The sequence below is a fragment of the Prinia subflava genome, chromosome 1 (assembly GCF_021018805.1).
Source record: "Prinia subflava isolate CZ2003 ecotype Zambia chromosome 1, Cam_Psub_1.2, whole genome shotgun sequence".
Lineage (NCBI taxonomy): Eukaryota > Metazoa > Chordata > Aves > Passeriformes > Cisticolidae > Prinia > Prinia subflava.
In genome coordinates, this window is record NC_086247.1 from 103,508,153 (window position 1) to 103,525,024 (window position 16,872).

Below are 16,872 nucleotides of genomic sequence, written 5' to 3' on the forward strand. Positions count from 1 at the left end.
TTTTAAATCAATTTTGTAATGTTTTAATATTATTTAAGGACAGCTGAAATATGTTTAAAACAGCTTATTGGCTTTTTTTAATCCAGTTTTACCTCCCATTACTGGGAAGCTTATCTGAATTATGGAGAATATAAGTGCTATTTGTAATTAACTAAAATCCCAGAATTAAATAGATACTGAAAGTATACAAGAAAAACACCCAGTTATTTAAATTTTGTGCTCAAAGTTTGTTTATTTTATCTCAGTATACAATATTAACTTTATACAAGAAACAAGGAATACAGAATAACCAGATTTTATTCCTCGCTGATTGATTTACAATTATATGCTTGCAACTATTTCAGATATGCAAAGTTTTGTTTCACAGTTATTTCTTGCATGCTAATAGTCTAGTCAGAATTGCAATTATCTGGAAAGCAGTCTCTGGACTGTCCTGTGAATGACACATAGGAATGAAAACTATTCATAACTGAGAAATTTTATCTTAAATATTGACCATCCTGATTTACATATGACTCAAAATAAAAGACTATAAAACCAGCAAGAGCAGTAACTTTTATTTATAGTTATAAACTGAAGACACAAATCATTATTTTCTATTATGAGCAAAGATTGCTGTTTAAATTGATATGTACCTAATTAAGAGCTAAAAAGCTTTCTTTAGTTGCTATGTCCTTACTGAAGATAGATAATTCTCAACATGTATTTAAAACAGATTTTGCCTTTGTACTTTTTCCTGCAGGGAGCTTTAGTCTTTTATTAGAAGCACCAGGTCAGGGGGTGTGGAATGACACTGCTGAGTTTGTGCTTTCCTCTCCTAAGTGCACCCTCTGTTAACAGTCTCAACTGTTTGAGTGGCAAGTAACCCAGCAGAGTAGTGGGGCTGTGCAGAAGAGATACAAGAAGCTTTGAGACAAAAGTGGTGCACAAGCAATAAACACTGTTCTGAAAATTACTAAAAAGCTACTTTAAAATCATCAAAGTGTGCAAAAATTTCTAAATACATCAGTAGTGGAGAGGGAAAGAAACCAAGGACTGCTCTGAGTTTCTCTGTGTTTGACCTTCTCAAGGTGAAAGCTCCTGTGGCTGCTGAGCTCTATGGACCAGCAGCCAGTGATCAGAGAGCTGCTGCTGTTATTATTTCAATAATGATTGCAATTGTGCTTAGGTATTTTGGAAACACATTCTTCCTGTCTCTCTTTCATTCTACAGAACATGCAGCAGAAGTAATTGTTTGTGTATTAATGAATAAAATCTCACAACTCCTGTAGAGAAAAGCAGATTTTAGTCTGTCTGTAAAACCATTTCACAGTGATTTTTGTATTCTTTTTCTTTTAACATTAATCAGTCAGTTGGCAAGTTTTGGAACGAAGGTGTTGATCACATTCTTTATTTTGTAAAACACAAAACATATAATATAGATATTTTGTATATCTGTATTATATTATATTATTATACTGTATTGTTATATTGTATGTATTGAAATTTTATTGTACCCAGGAAAATTTATATTTCACGGTGCAGCAGCTGAAGAGTGGCAAGATGTTAATTTAGTTCCTATCTCCCACTTTGCTTCACTGACCACAAAAGACTCAGCATTCTAATTTAGACACCTATGTGAATATTTGACTGTGTTAAATAACAATTATTTTATTTTTACAACCCCATAAAATAATTTAATTTTTACTCCATATTTTATGTGTGGAAGAGAGACAATAAAAGATTGCATCAAAACCTAATCATTTTGTGTCTCCCTGGAACTGTACTAAATGCCACAGAAAGTTTTTTTGCAACTTAGTTGTCTAGCATCACATGGGAACTGTCACAAAGAGAATCCAGCACCTGTGCTGTAGGGCAAAGCTTATCTGTTACCCTCATGAAAGACGGCTCATTCCCATCTGGCAGCCCACAGATGTCTTGGTTTGGAAAGGCAGGTGTCTGCTCAGGAAGGCAGGAGCCTCCCTAGAAGATGTTAACCCACTCCCTCCAAATTATTATAATTCTGAAATTAAGGGGTGCTCAGGCAAAGATGTGGGAATAGGAATAACAGTTATTTACTAGGAAAATTAAAATAAAAATGTAATAGTACAACAAACCAACCAACCAAAAAAACCCCACTGACAGAGTCAGAATACAACCTGACACCCTGTTGGTCAGGGTATTGGTAGCAGTTCAATTGCATTGTGCTGTGGTCATCCTGCAGTGACAGATGTGGTTCTGTTGAAGCAATGATGCTGTAGAAGGGGAAAGTTTTCCTCTGAAGGTCCAATGGTGGTGAGATGGGTCTAGTCTTCCTCTGGGAATCCAGTGGAAACAGGCTGCTGTGGTGTTCCAAATCTGAGATTTTTATCCAGGAAGAATGCTTGGCTCCTCCCTCTGGGTGGAGCATCTCACAATGGGATGATGTACTGTTATCAGTCATGCAGTGAGACTCAATGGCCCATGAACAGAAGATCACCCCAGAGTTATGAGGGTTGGGTCATAGAAGAGATAAAGAAGCACTGCCTCACCTGGTTTTAACAGATGGTAATAGAATACATATTTTTGGGTATACAAGAGTACTACTTCTTGCATTTCAACCTAAGACAACAGGCTTGGACACCTTTTACTTCATTCTCTCATGCAAATAAAAGAGCTATCTTAAAGATACCAGTCTTATTCATTATGAAACCCCAAGCTGCTCCTGGAGTGGGTGCTGCGGTGTCTAAGTGTTAAAATCTGTTTAGTTCATTTAAGATTAAGAGCAAGATAATTATTACTTTTACCCCAATGTGTTAAGAAGCTTTTACTAATAATGTAATCTGTTGATCTCAGCAACAAAGATGGAATGTTTATCAGTGGTGGGAAGGTTGTATTTTCTCAATTGAAATCAAAGAGTAAATGCCAGATAATAAATCTTGAGAACAAATTGAGAAAGAATAGGACAGACTTCCATTGACAAAATTTTCCAAATCAAGCTCATGTGTTTTCCTCTTGAATTTAGATATTATTAAAAAATGAAAAAAAAAAATAAAACCACCCTAAAGCCTCAAGGTATTTCAGCCTCAGTTATTTCATATATCAGGATGAATAATCACAATTTTCTCTCTGGGAATTGTAAGAATCTCTGGGGAATAAATATCAGGTAATTATGTAAATAAATTAATATCATAATGATATTCAGGAATTCATTAAGACCCTGCAGGAAACATAATTTCTACTAGCAATGCTGACTTTACAACCCTAATGATATTTTAATATTCTTTGTGTACAGCTTAGGTTTTAAAGACTTTTAAAATTGTTCCTATTTTATGTCAAGTGGAACAAAACTTACACAGTTAAGCATAAGGGTTGAAATTTCTTCTTCATTATACAGGCCTTAAAATAATTTAGAAGCTTTTAAAGAAATTTAGTATAAGAAATTTTTAGTTTTTAAGAAATTTAGTTTAAGAATTTTTTCACTGTATGTTTGGTGTCTTCACCAAAAAGAAGGAATGTCTTGACCATAGAGATATTTCACACATCTCTGGAATATTGTATTCAATTTCAGGATGTAGAGAAACGTGACACTGTCAGTGCTTTTGTTGTGATGCTGTGATATTGTGATGTTCCATAAAGTAAAATCTAACAGTATCCATATGTCTGAGTCCCTTGTTCATGAGTCTAAAGGTTAAAGGAATAGGGTTATTAAATGTAGTTCTGGGAAAAGAAAAACAAACAAAAGCCTTCAGTCTGTACACATGTGCATTGTCAGATGTCCTACCTCAAATATTCCAATAATACAAAGTCAACAAAGGGTTGCTGTCCAGTCCTGAAAAGAAGTCAGTTTCCCTAGCAAAATTCAGATAATTTGGTAATATTTCTGTGCATAAATAAAGGATGAAAAATTGTATGTAGAAGTATGAGAAAAGCAATTAATTATTGGGTTTGGAACATATGAACGAGATGGATAGGTAGTTCTTTGTTTGTTAAGGCTTTTGGCTTTAGGCTTCATTACTCTAAATTAAACAAAGATAATATCCTACAACAGTGCCAGAAGAGAAAAGAATGTTTCACTTACATCCAGCTACTGAGTCACATTCTGGAAGCAGTAGTTGGGAGGGTGTAGGGATTTTTTGGTTTGTGTTTGTTTGCTTGTGTATAGGAGTTTCATTTGTTTCTGTTTTTAAAAGAAAATCATCAAACATCCATATTTCAAAACTCAAAAATTTGATAATCATGCTCATAATGGTAACTTCCTTTCAGGTATCTAAAATTATGCTCAGGTATCATATCTTGCTCTTTGATTATCTGTCTTTAAACTTTAAAAATATTTTCTAGGAACATTATACAGAACTGAAATCCCTATTAGTTATCTGTGAATAAAAAATGACAATATACCTTAAAAACTTTTTGAAACTTACAGATTTCTCGATGTTCTTGTTAAAATACCAAAAAATCAAATTCCTGTAGAGGAGATTGAGTCCTTTTTAAGTAAAACAGTAGTTATCAGGCTATAAAATGTTGGCAAACTTTGCTATAAAGATCAATAATGTTATGTTGCAAAATCATTTAGTTTTGTTTGGAAATGTGAAAGGCCAAAAGGCAGAAAATAAGCTTTTGTCTTTAGACTTTGCGTGTAATGAGAATTCCATTATATTTTTCATTCAATTATGAAGAATACATGGTTATAATACGTTTTCAGCATACAAAGAGAGAATTTGAAGTTGAAAGTAAACTTCCTAGGAATCAGTAGAGAGTATAAGGGTGTGAGGTAAACAAAAGCTGTCTCTGATTAAAAAAAAAATGCTAGGAAATATTTTGAGGACAGAACAAAACATTGTAATCAGTTCTAGGGAATGCCTGCAACTAGATGTTCCTTACTTTGAGTATGTGAGCAATTTTCCAGAAATTTTTAGCGCTGAACAAATAACATAAGGGTGTTTTATATATATCTGTGCGTGTGTGTATAAAAAAATATATAAATGTGTAAATATATATATACACACACACATTTATATATATATTATATATACATACACGTATATATATTAAAATGAGTATGTATATATAAATATATATGTGTGTATGTATATATATATATACACATATTTATATAAAATAGAGAAATGTGGTTGAGGGACATATATGGATAGCCACAGAAATTTAGATTTACTGCTAGCACTGATAATAGAATCAATTTCATATGAGCACACCATCATCAGCATTATAATGTTTAGTTGATCCCACTTGTTGCTAATCCTGAGCTCTTTGGAGCTCTGGTCATTTTGTAACCACAAATCTCAAAGATGAGATTCAGCACCTGGTGAATCATTTGAGGATTTCATAATTTGTGATAAGGGAAATACCTGCTATAGCTTTTAATTACTTTCTGATACTTTTTTTTTTCTATGCAAATACATTTCTGTGACGTGATTATGAAGGATGCTGTAGAAACTGTTTTGCTTTGAACATGTTTTTAGGGAAAAAGTACAGTATGCAAATTGTAGTGTTACTGATTGTGCTGTTCAATGGAAAAAATGAAGAAATTATTCTTCAAGTGATATTACTGCTTCCTCTCACTTTTTTTACTCCCCACAGTACACATGAAAGTACAGCAACCTGACAAAACTGAGCTAAAATGGACATAACCTAGATCTGTTACTTTCTGATGCATTATTTTTTTCTCTTTATTTGCTATTATTCTTTCTTTCTGCAACCTGTTTTCCTACTATATTTCTTTTATATCTTCCCCCCCCCTCCCCCCCCCGTTCCTTCTTGGAGTTAATCTCTTACATTCTCCTTTACCCAATCATCTTATTCTCGCTTGTTTGAGTTTGCATGACACGTTGGGCTGGGTTTTCATAGGTATCAAGCAAAGAAATGATTCACCAGCAAAGAGGAATGGATGAAGTTCAGGTTTTGTCTTTTTATCTTAAATGTCCATGTGGTAAAGTAGGAACAAATTTTTGAAACATCTTATCTTCTCTGAAATCTGCTGTGTGTTTCAGTCAGGTTGTGCAAACCAGTTCGTGATGTGAATTTTTCTAGGGCCCCTGGATTTGAACTGCCCTGGCATGCCAGACATGATTCCATTGCACTGCTGGTGGAGAACTTCCAGCACCCAGCCAGCCCTGCTCTGCTCTGCAGATTCTTGAAAACACAAGTGAAAAACAGTTTCTAGATTTTCTCTTCTGTGCAGTCAGAGGGCTGGCAGCCATAAACAAAGCTGTCAACATCTCACTTTTTTAATCTTTCTAGGTTTTGAAAAAAATTCTTTGGTTTGGAAATTGAGGGTTTTTCTATAAAATAAAAAGTTCAAGGTTTAGTCAGTTTCATGCTTAACTCACCTTGGAGTCTCAAAAAAACCCCAGTTATGTTTTCTGAAGATATATTCTGCCTGCCTGTGGATGTTTCCATATTTTATAATGGTATTCTGTTTCCTTTCTCTGCCATTTATAGAGCTATAGTACCATGGAGCACAGATTCTACACTGTTTTTACTATTGCAGTGTCAAAATAAAGCTAGAAGCATAGATTTCTTTTTTCAGAAATTCAGAGGCATAAATTATTTCTTCCTTTGATAAAATTGCAAAAAATAACTATCAAGAATATAACAGTGAGTATAAAATCAAAGTGGTGAAAAAAAGTATTAGTCATTAAAGAAAGTTATGAAAAAAATTTAGTAGTTCCTTGTACAGGAAAAGAAGTGTCATCCTGCTATTCCATGTATTGCCCTATTTTTACATCATCCTAGAAAGAGCCGACACTGAAGCAATTTTAATACTCGTCTCTGAATAGATCATTAATTTGGATGGAAAATTCTTCAGCTGAATTACCTGAGGTGAAGAATGAATTTTCCCCTTAACTAAGTTAGATTCTCTGGTATATATGTGATGATGTTTTTCAGTGAAGTACGGGGGTTTTTCTCTGCTTCACAGGGAGCCGAGAGATTGTGAACATTTTGTGTTAGTCTGGTTGGGGATCTAACCACTGTCCTTCCATCATTTTACTCTTTGGTTAAAGTATGAAAGCTTCCTTTTGTTCACTTGATAACATTTCAGGCATTTCTGAGCCTCCTTATTTCAGAGATAAATTCTTTAATGCTGAAAATTTCTTTTTAATCCTTTTATTTTAAAAAGCATTTTCCCAAAAGGATATTTTGTAATGTTTTTACTTTGTCCATAATATTGAGTACTGTAAAACTGTTGTAACTGTCCTATTACAGGAAACCAAAACCATTTTGGCCGGTTTTACTTACACGCTACTATTAAGCTGTATGCTCTTTCATTACAATACTTATATGAATTTATAATTCAGCTCTACCATTTTTAATTATTGATTAGAATGCAGTTGTTCTGTAAGTGCAGGATGAAAAATTGAGCCTGATCTCAACTTTCCATAGCTTTGCTTCCAAATTTGCCAAATGTGTACCTTCACTTTTCTCCAGGTTCTTTAGCTATGCAAAGAGAATTATCCTGAGTGTCTCTCCGGTGTTCCCAGGTACACTGGGGTGGATGAAGCATTTTGGTAAAGCCAAAGTGAAATTTAAAAATCACACAATTTTTGCTGCAAATTCTGCTGAGTGATTGATTATTTATCTAATTAATTTTAAACTTTATTAGTCGGCCTGCTAAAACATGTTATCTATCCTATAAACCTGCCCTGGGAAATTTTGAAAATTATTTGGAATTAAACAGAGTTTGTAATTGAGTGATGAACATATTGGTGTATACATTTGAGAGCTCCATTCAATATATGCTCAAAAGCACTGTTTAGAAAGGATTTATTTTTTATTCTTTTTTTATTCTTATTTTGTTGCTGTCCTGTGGAGCACTCCCGCTGAGAAAAGTGGTTGTGGCTAGTAACATTCCCAGTCTTTTTATTTCAATGTAAGCTGAAATATGAAGCAGTTTATAGAAGTCAGTTTCCAATACAAGAAGAGAAATGGTTTATAGAACAGAGAATTTTGGAGTTAGGCTCATGAGACAGTGCTTAACAGATAAGTGAGCCATTTTGATCATTTTCCCAGTTTGAGTTAAAAAAAAAGCATGTTATCTGGCAATATTATTCAAGTGACCTAATGAGATTAATAATCTGAAAAACTTGTTTAATTTATATAGGTATTTACATTTTCTTCTGAAAAAATAGTTTTGCAAGGAGGTTTCCTATTGTAAAATTCTATATTTTACTTATTTTTTTTTAGTCGGAGATTCATTCCTTGTTAAAAAAAAAATCTCCTATTAGAGATGTGGGTCTAAATTATACTTTTAAATCCTGTTGGCCAGAAAAGGAGATTTTACAGCAATTGTGCATAATTTTCAAGGTCCTGTAAATTGATTTTTCAGTCTTGCAATAATAGACTTTGGCCTGGTATTTGCATTATCTGCAAAGTGTGTATTACTGTTCCCCATTTATTTAAATGAAGGCTGTGGTTAAAAGATACTGTTCTGTTGGACACTAAATGGAATGTGTTTTATTAATCTGGGACTGCCTTATTCTCTGTTCACTGTGTTTATGCATTCAGCAGAGGTTACTGATTCATATAGCAATAGGAACCCTCGAAATGCCAGTTACCTGCTGGGACCAGCTCTCTTTCTGACAAAGGACTGGTAAAGCAAAAATCAGGCCACAAAATGTGCAGAGCTACAGAAAATTCTTTTGATTTTGAGAATCTTTTTCATCAATAGTTTCATTAAATTATGTAGAAAAGATTGTGTCTTCCTATATCCAGCTTCCTTTGACCCTAACACTTCTAGGAAATTAAAAACAAAACCAAAAAACAAATAAACCTGAACCAAAACAACCACCAACCCTCTACATTTAATAGGGTTTTTATAAGATTATACCAAGCATCACAAAATTAAAACATTCCCAAATGGAATTTGCTCTTGAACTATAGAGCATTACCTTGCTTGCTCAGTAAAATATACATTTTTAAAGGAATAAAAAGTTTTATTCCCTCCATGAGGTTCTGTGATTCCTAGAACAAGATTATGGAAACAGGCAGCTGCTCGGTAGATTTTTTGGCGTTGTCCAGTATATGCTTTCCTTTGTCTTCTCTTCAGCTCCGAAGAGAGAACTGTCCACTTCCTTACACCACTCAAATATATAAGTACTTCAAATACACTAATTAATATCTCTTACTAACTTATCTATGAAGAGAGGGGTGCTGTCATCATCATTTAGCACATCAATAGCTGCAGAACAAAAAAATGGTGGTGAATGTAACTGTTAACGTGTTATAATTTTGTGAGTCCACCAAAGAAGGGATCCTGTGCATCTTCCCTACATCTGCCACAACCTGGGTCTACTATGCATGGTACAAAATAACTATTCATCTAAGACATATTTCTTGAAAAAGTAGTGTCTGAGCATGTAATTAGATATTCTTATAACTGTAAGCAAAAGACCAACTTAAATTTTATCTCCTTCAATATTTTGATAACTATAGTTTGCAATAATTGTCCTTATTCTTTGGAGTTTTTTGTTCCGCTATTGATACTTATTATAGCATTTTATATGTACTTCTTCCAATGCCAACCATATAGGAACTAGAACTGATATTTTTCTTCTTCTTTCGCTTAGGCATTTCCTGGAAATACGAACTCTGACAGTGTGGTCCGGCATGATTTACAACATCCAGTTATTGCTCGCTATGTAAGGATAGTTCCTTTGGACTGGAATGGAGAGGGCCAAATTGGGCTAAGAATTGAAGTCTACGGTTGCTCCTACTGTAAGTTTTTCCATGATGACCACTTCTTTTCCTCTCCTAAATAAAAACTTGCTTTGAATTCTGAATTGAATCCAGATGTCAAAGACTTTTACCTTAGTTCCAAGATTGCTAGTTGTGTTACTCAGGGCTTCATGAGATATTTGTTGGAACTTTAATTCTGAGCTGATGAGCTTTGTCATCCCTGGAAGATGCCACATTGGAATTTGCAGTAATACTTTGAAGTTGCTCCTTTTCATCTCCATAGTTTCTGTCGTAGAAGGCTTTGGCTAGTGTGTATAAGCTTGGGACATTTGAAGAAGAGATCATATTCAACCAAATGCCATGGTGGGTCTGGAGAGATAAAAAAGAAACAGGATGTAATTTATTGCCTGGTAGAAGAGATAAAATTAAACCAATAAATATTAATTCTATCAGAATAGCTCAGATTGTCTGAATATCTGACATGTTTTCTGAGATATTTTGTTGAGTATTTGAATTTCTTCCGAAATCTGGGTGAGCAATGATACAAGTGCTTCTGTAGTTAAGAGCAGAAGGGATAATGTGTTAAGAAAATAATTCCTAATGCCCTTCTTCAGTTCAACCCAGCCAGTGCTGAAGTCTGCACACCTGCAAAATTGTACTTTTGTACAATTGTACTATCTCTATGTACTTTTTAGACAGTATCCTGGATTTGTTGGTATTTCAGCTGGAAGATGTTATTTGAGATCTGTCTTTTAATAACCAGACCTAGGATAAAGTGAGGAAGATACATCATTGACTTCATAAGATGACATAAGACTTGTTGGAGACCTTTGCCATTCAGACTAGCAAAAAAAGCTGTGATTTCAGCTGGGTTTCTTTTTTATTTGATTAGATAGTCAAAAGACTCCATACTTTCATTCAACACCAATAGAACCATGAAAAGTAGACTTTTATTACTATTTTTCCTATTTCCATACAATGAATGATTTAAAAATGTATATTGAATCACAGAGAATTTCCCAACAGCTGCAAGAAGTTAGCTTAGAAATCAAATCAAACTTGCTGTTGTGGTATTGTTGCTGTTGTTCTGGGGGTACACATGGTTGTTAGAAATATTGCAAAAATACAAGAGCAGGACCTGTTGCAATAAGATAAAGCATAATGGTTTTAAACTAATATGGGGGCAATTTAAATCAGATATAAGGAAGACATTTATTACAATGAGGGTACTAGAACACTGTAACAATTTACCCACAGAGGTGGTGGATGCTCCATCCCTGGAAACATTTAAGCTCAGGTTGGTTAGGGCTCTGAGGAAACTCATCTAATTAAAGACATCTCTGATTATTGCAGAGGATTTGAACTAGATGGCCCTTAAAGGTCCCTTCCAACCCAAACTCTTCCATGTTTCTATGATATCTGTTGCCTGAGGAACTGTAGGTTACACTAAAGTTAATTCTTACTCAAAGAGAATTGAGCTTCTGAGGTTTTAGGTACAACTCTGATTATTCAGCACACGGCTCTCAATGAACAAGTGTTTATTGTCATGCCACTAAAATGTTTCACGTGCTGTTTTAAGTATACCAAACACTACAGCATGGCTAATTTTTCAGCATAATAAATACTTGCTTCTAGGTATATCTCCTTGCTTGTTCATCAAATGCAAATTCAGGGATTTAATACAAGAAACCAACATCTAGTTTAGTGTCAAATATAACTCTCTTTAATAGAATGAAGTGTTGCAGAATCAAACAAGAAATCCCATGATATTTACTGCAATATTTACACATAAAAATGGTACATTTTGATGAAATGAATAGACAAAGTGCTGTAGGTAAGCAACAAGATACTTTTAGATGCTTAAAGTAAAAGTGGGAAAAAAGCAAACATAGCTTGCTGACAAAATTATTTTAGTTGTTTGATGAAAGTTGCTTGCTTGCTGAACTTCTGGAGGAGAATAAAAAGCATCTGCTAAGGACACAACAAATGGAACCATAAAAATACTGATAAAATGTGTCTTCACAGAAGAACTAAGGTAGCCCAATATAATTTCATAATTTTACTGAGAGAATATTACTGTTCTGTTTGTATTAGAAATTATTTCAGCTAATAACAGGAGATTTTTTTAATGTAAGATTAAAAATTATGTATTCTGGTTTTGCCTGACTTTTCTTTCAACAACTCTGTTACAATGCAGTGTGGTTTTTACATGCAGGAATTGGGCTGCTCCCAAAATGATATCAGTAGAGAGCAGCAGAGCAGCTGAGAAGAAAAACTAAAAAATCACTGTGTAAAGAGAGAGAAAGGCAGCCCTTTGGTATGAAAGCTGTAACCAGAGATACTGTTTACAAATTCCCAGCTTGTCTTCAAATGAATTATTTGGAGCCAGGTGTAAATGCCGCACCTTTCCATGTAAATGGGTCCTTTGGCAGAGGCCAAGTTTTTAACCTTATGATTAGAAGTGCATATATTTGCATATAAATATAAGCGTTGCCATTAACCAGTGTGATTTGCAGATTAATCCTTCTGTCATTTAAGGAACTAACCATTTAGATAATCACTGTTTTTATAAGCCTGTTTAAAAGATAGGCTTTTAGTCAAATCTGCCCCAATTTTTGAAACTGTTACCTAAATAAAAGGCTGCCCAATACATCACAATTTTAATTTTTCTTTTAGTTAATAAATTCATGTATTCTTTTGTTTAGCTATCTTCAGATACCAAAATCAGATTTTCTCACATTGCACACAAGGTTTAATTGGGAAGCCATGCACAGTGACTGTATATACCCTTTCCTTGCACATTGCTGCAACCTGGTAATTAGCCTCAGACCTTTAAGAAAAATGCTTCCTCATATTGAACTGCTTATTCAAACATCAGGTCACTAATGACATATTTCTGGTTCCTATTTTGTTCGCATACGTATATAAGATACACATTTAACTTTTTTGAACAAGGGGTGAAATCCATGTCGTCCATTGCCCACCAAATCAACCTCAAAAAGAGGTGTGTTATCCAGAGAGTCATTAGACTTCACATCTGTACCCTGAAGAAGTTAATAACATTACCAAATCTTCTTATTTTAGTTCTGGTTTGCTTAAAGTCTGTTCTGTCTTTTAAATTTTGTCTCTGTATTTTGTGTAGATGAGATCTGTGGAGTTGTCTTCTAACAGAATAGTCCACAGAAGTAACTGAAAATGAATTAGGGCCTTACTCTACATAAAGGTCCAGAATGGAATTTGTTTTTTTAATTTTTCTATAGTGGAAAATTGACTATATTTAATTTAAAAATAAAAAATATTAAAAGTGGATAAAGAACTTGCTTAGTAGCTAAATTAATGGAGAAATTGCATGAGCAAAATAAGTTTGAAAAATCACAACAAATAGACTATTATATAACATAAAAAAACCACCCCACTTTTCGGTCAATGGGACTTTTAGCTTTTATTTTAAAATTATAAATTTCATAAACCATAGAGGGGAAAAGAGTATTTACACTTGAAGCAACATCATATATCTAAAAGTCACAAAGAAGAAAGTAATGTAACCGGTGTCAAAATATCCACTGAAATCAGTTAAAAGAAAACTGATGGCCAATTTTATTTGCACTCTTTTGGAGATAGAGAGCAATGGCACATGACATGGATCTTCCACCATGTTCACTTTTATGAATTCTTGAGAGGGGCAGCAAAAAGATGTGGCATCTGGAGCCCATGGAAACTAGAATATAGTACTTTTACTACTGATTCATCAAGACCATAATAAGCTCTTGCTTGTGGATCATTGCCATATCAATAGTTCCCTTAATCTCCATCCTGTGGCAGATGAATGCTCACAAAAAAGGGGCAATAAGCATATTATTGCATAGGCTTTGGCTATGCTTTTCCAAGGTAACTGTATGAAGTCTTCTGAGTCATGAAATCTTATGAGTGGAAAATACTGATGATATTACTCACTCATGAAAATACTCCCTCATGATACACTTTATTCACAGAGGAGTTTTTATATGGCTCTGCTGATTTTCTTGATCTAAATAGTATATTTATATTGTTTTGATGCAATTGCACATCTGATGGTAAAAATTTTCAAATTCCAGATGACTCACTTCTGAATTGTAGGATATACTTGAAAAAAAACAAACAACACCTGGAGATGGCAGAAAGCCATGCAAATATTCAATATACTCAAGGCAAATAGGTGGCAGGAACAATTATAAAGCTCTATAAATGGCTGCAAGCCAAGCTGTTTACATTCACTGACCAGCACTATTTGCTAATACTTAGGAAGCAGTGGGACTGAGCAAATGTCACATGACCTGTATTTGCAATTCTGCTCTTTTTCAGATATTAGCTCTACTACATGTACTATTTGTCAAATGTTACTGTTTCAATTTTCCGACTGGTGACTGTTTTTTGCTTTAGAGAGGGAGGGAAAGAAGGAAAAATAGTAACCACATATCTATGGTTATTCATGAAATAATAACATTTTTATGGTGAGCATTTACTCTATGAATAACAGAGTGAACAAAATTTTGGTCATGGAATAATGTTACAAGAGCTAAAATAAAATTTGGAGGTGGTGCTCTTAAGGGATGAGACAAATGAATATTTGTGAGAACTGATTAGGGAGTATTGAAGTGGTAAAATCTGAAGGCTGAACAGATCTTTTGGTTGTTGTAGTTAATCTTGTCTGCCTGCGGTGACTTTGAGTTAAAACACTGTTTCCTTTGAAAGTTAATTCTGCATTCAACTATACTTAGCTGCTAGGAAACTTACTTGTTTGAAATCTGCTTAGCTTGTTTTCATGCTATAGGCACCGACTAACTATCCATGTCCCACTCACTGCTTCCCATGGTTGTCATACCCACTTAAAAGAGAAACTTCCACATTGTCCAGAATAATCTGTTGTGTCCAAATAACAAAATGACTGTTTAAGGTAGATGAGAAACCTGCTTTGTTTCCCTTTTGTTGACTCTTATGAAGTTTCACTTGTCCAGATTCAAAGGTATACCCTGGACACTTTGTTTCACCAGTAGATAGCACAAAATAAAAAAAGGATGATCCAAAGTCCCTTGAAATGTCATGATTCCTACTGAAATATCCTGTGGTAACTAAAATAAATAATAACGTGTTAATAAATGTATGCATACATATCTCTTACACTTTTGGTAGGTGTGTGAATATATGCCTAAATGGTGAAGGTACTTATGTAGTCCAGTAATTGGCATAAAATTTCCTAGCTCTTCTTATGATATTTTATTACTTACAATAAATGTGCCACTAAGTTTTCTGGTCAGACTTTTCTGTCCACCTAAGTGATGAAACTTCATAAAAAATATTAACAGTCAGAAAGGAAGAATAATTTTGAAGTGTTCATTTTGTGAAATCATATAATATTTCTAGAAACTTAACTAACTTGCTGTTAGTGACAGTTCTTTGAATATACAGGGATTGTAATGTGGGGGAAAAACAGAACTGAAAGAATCATTTAGCAAAGGCTGCTGTGAACTACAAAACTTTCCTTGTGTCAGTGGTTTGGACAGTAAAGAATTTTGCCAAGCATCCAACTGGTTTTCCCCTTTTCTCTTTATCATGGGTTGATGGCCAGATGTTAATGCACCCATGAATATATGATTTTCCTTAACAACTACTGTGGGATGTGATCAGGAACAGAGCAGAGCAGGCTTAAATCTTGAAACAAAAAAACCCAAAACTTTATTACATTACATAAGAACAGAGACAGAAAACTCTTAAACACACACAGAGACAGAAATAAAAACTTCTCAGAACGTTTCTTCTCTTCCCCCAGTTTCTACTCTCTACACATTACTCTTCACAGACCAAACCTTTGGGTTTTAAATCAAACAATTACCACTCAAAAAAACCACCTAATCTTCAATTTAGCAAGGGAGAGAGGAGTCTCTCTCGCACCACAGACTGTTCTCCAGGAAACACGGGTCCACCCCTTATGTGTTTCCATGTCACCCCTGGCACCGCCCGGAGAAGTCTGCCAGGGTGACTCTCTCTTTTTCCTATGTCCAGCGCTCTCACCGCTGTCCATAGTCTGAAAGCTGCATACAGGGCTCTTTTAAGGATGCTTGCATGTCGAGCTCTCCCCATTTTTCTCCTTGGGGCCAAGGGTTCCGAGAGCAGGTCTCCCCTGAGGGCAGAGGGCACCACTTCCCCCTCCCCCTCTCTTCTCTGCTCACTCCACTCTTCAAGTGCCAGTCACTGTAGCAAAAGCAAGGGCAGCTGTATCTACCCAAATGCAGTTTATGTTCAAAGGAGGCTTGAGTTCAGTCTATGGCTAACATTATGCAAGAAAAGTCCAGCTCAGAAGCCACTCTTCTTCAATTCTCCGCCTATCAGGTTCCTTCTAATCATGCTTTATCATCTCGGTCCCAGGCCACTTCCCTCTCTCTTCTGAAACCACCAGTCATGAGAATCAATGTCTAAGAAAAGTTTCTTTCTGCCTCAGAAAGGATTAACAGTTTCTATCTCTCGGCAGGGTGCAGACACAGGCACTCCCAGGCTGGGCAACCCCCACGTGGCTGGGCACCTTCTCCCGGAGTTTGGGGGTGGAGGGCGGTGAGCACACACAGAAGGCACTTCCACAGTTTTCCACCCCTCCATCCTGGACGGGGCAGCTCAGTTCTAGTCCTGTCCCCTCTCTTCTCCCCCCAGAGCCCCAGCTTACTTTAGTTCTACCGCGTGGTTGTCCGGAGCCCGGCCACGTGGTTTCCCCCTCCCCCACTCAGCCCAGAGCTGAGCAGGGGAGAGGAGATGTTTCCACTGCTGAAACCAGAACCCAAAAGAGACTGAACCCCCCTGGAGTCCTGCTTTTAACTCTTTGTGTCCTCAAAGGTGTGTCCAAACCTCTGAGTGACCAATCCAGGTGCCAGCAGAAAAGCTGATCACTGATTGGACTGCCCACATCCCCCTGGAAAAATTGACCTCCCCCCGCAACCACAACACTCTTAAATTTCAGTATTTCTGTCCTGGGAACTTCTATACCTATTTAGGCCTATGTGTTGGATTTTTAGCCTTCATCTTCACAGCTCCTCAGTGGCAAACATAGATTGATATTCTGACATTAAATGTGCATGGATGAATATTCATATCTAAACTATGGAGAGTGAGGGAAAAGAACTGTGAATTTTTTCTTTGCAAACTTTTAAAGATCTGTTTGAATTTGTGCTCTGCTGGTAAGTTTGCTTCCTT

At 35.4% G+C, this 16,872-nt stretch overlaps 1 protein-coding gene across 1 annotated transcript in view; it reads left to right on the forward strand.

Annotated features, from left to right (window-relative positions):
• The window catches only part of CNTNAP2 (contactin associated protein 2), a 1,042,914-nt gene that overhangs the window by 456,884 nt on the left and 569,158 nt on the right, over positions 1-16,872 (forward strand). The window contains exon 4 of the mRNA XM_063405816.1: positions 9,546-9,693. Within this exon, the coding sequence (XP_063261886.1) occupies positions 9,546-9,693 (148 nt within the window). The remainder of the gene's footprint in view (positions 1-9,545; positions 9,694-16,872) is intronic.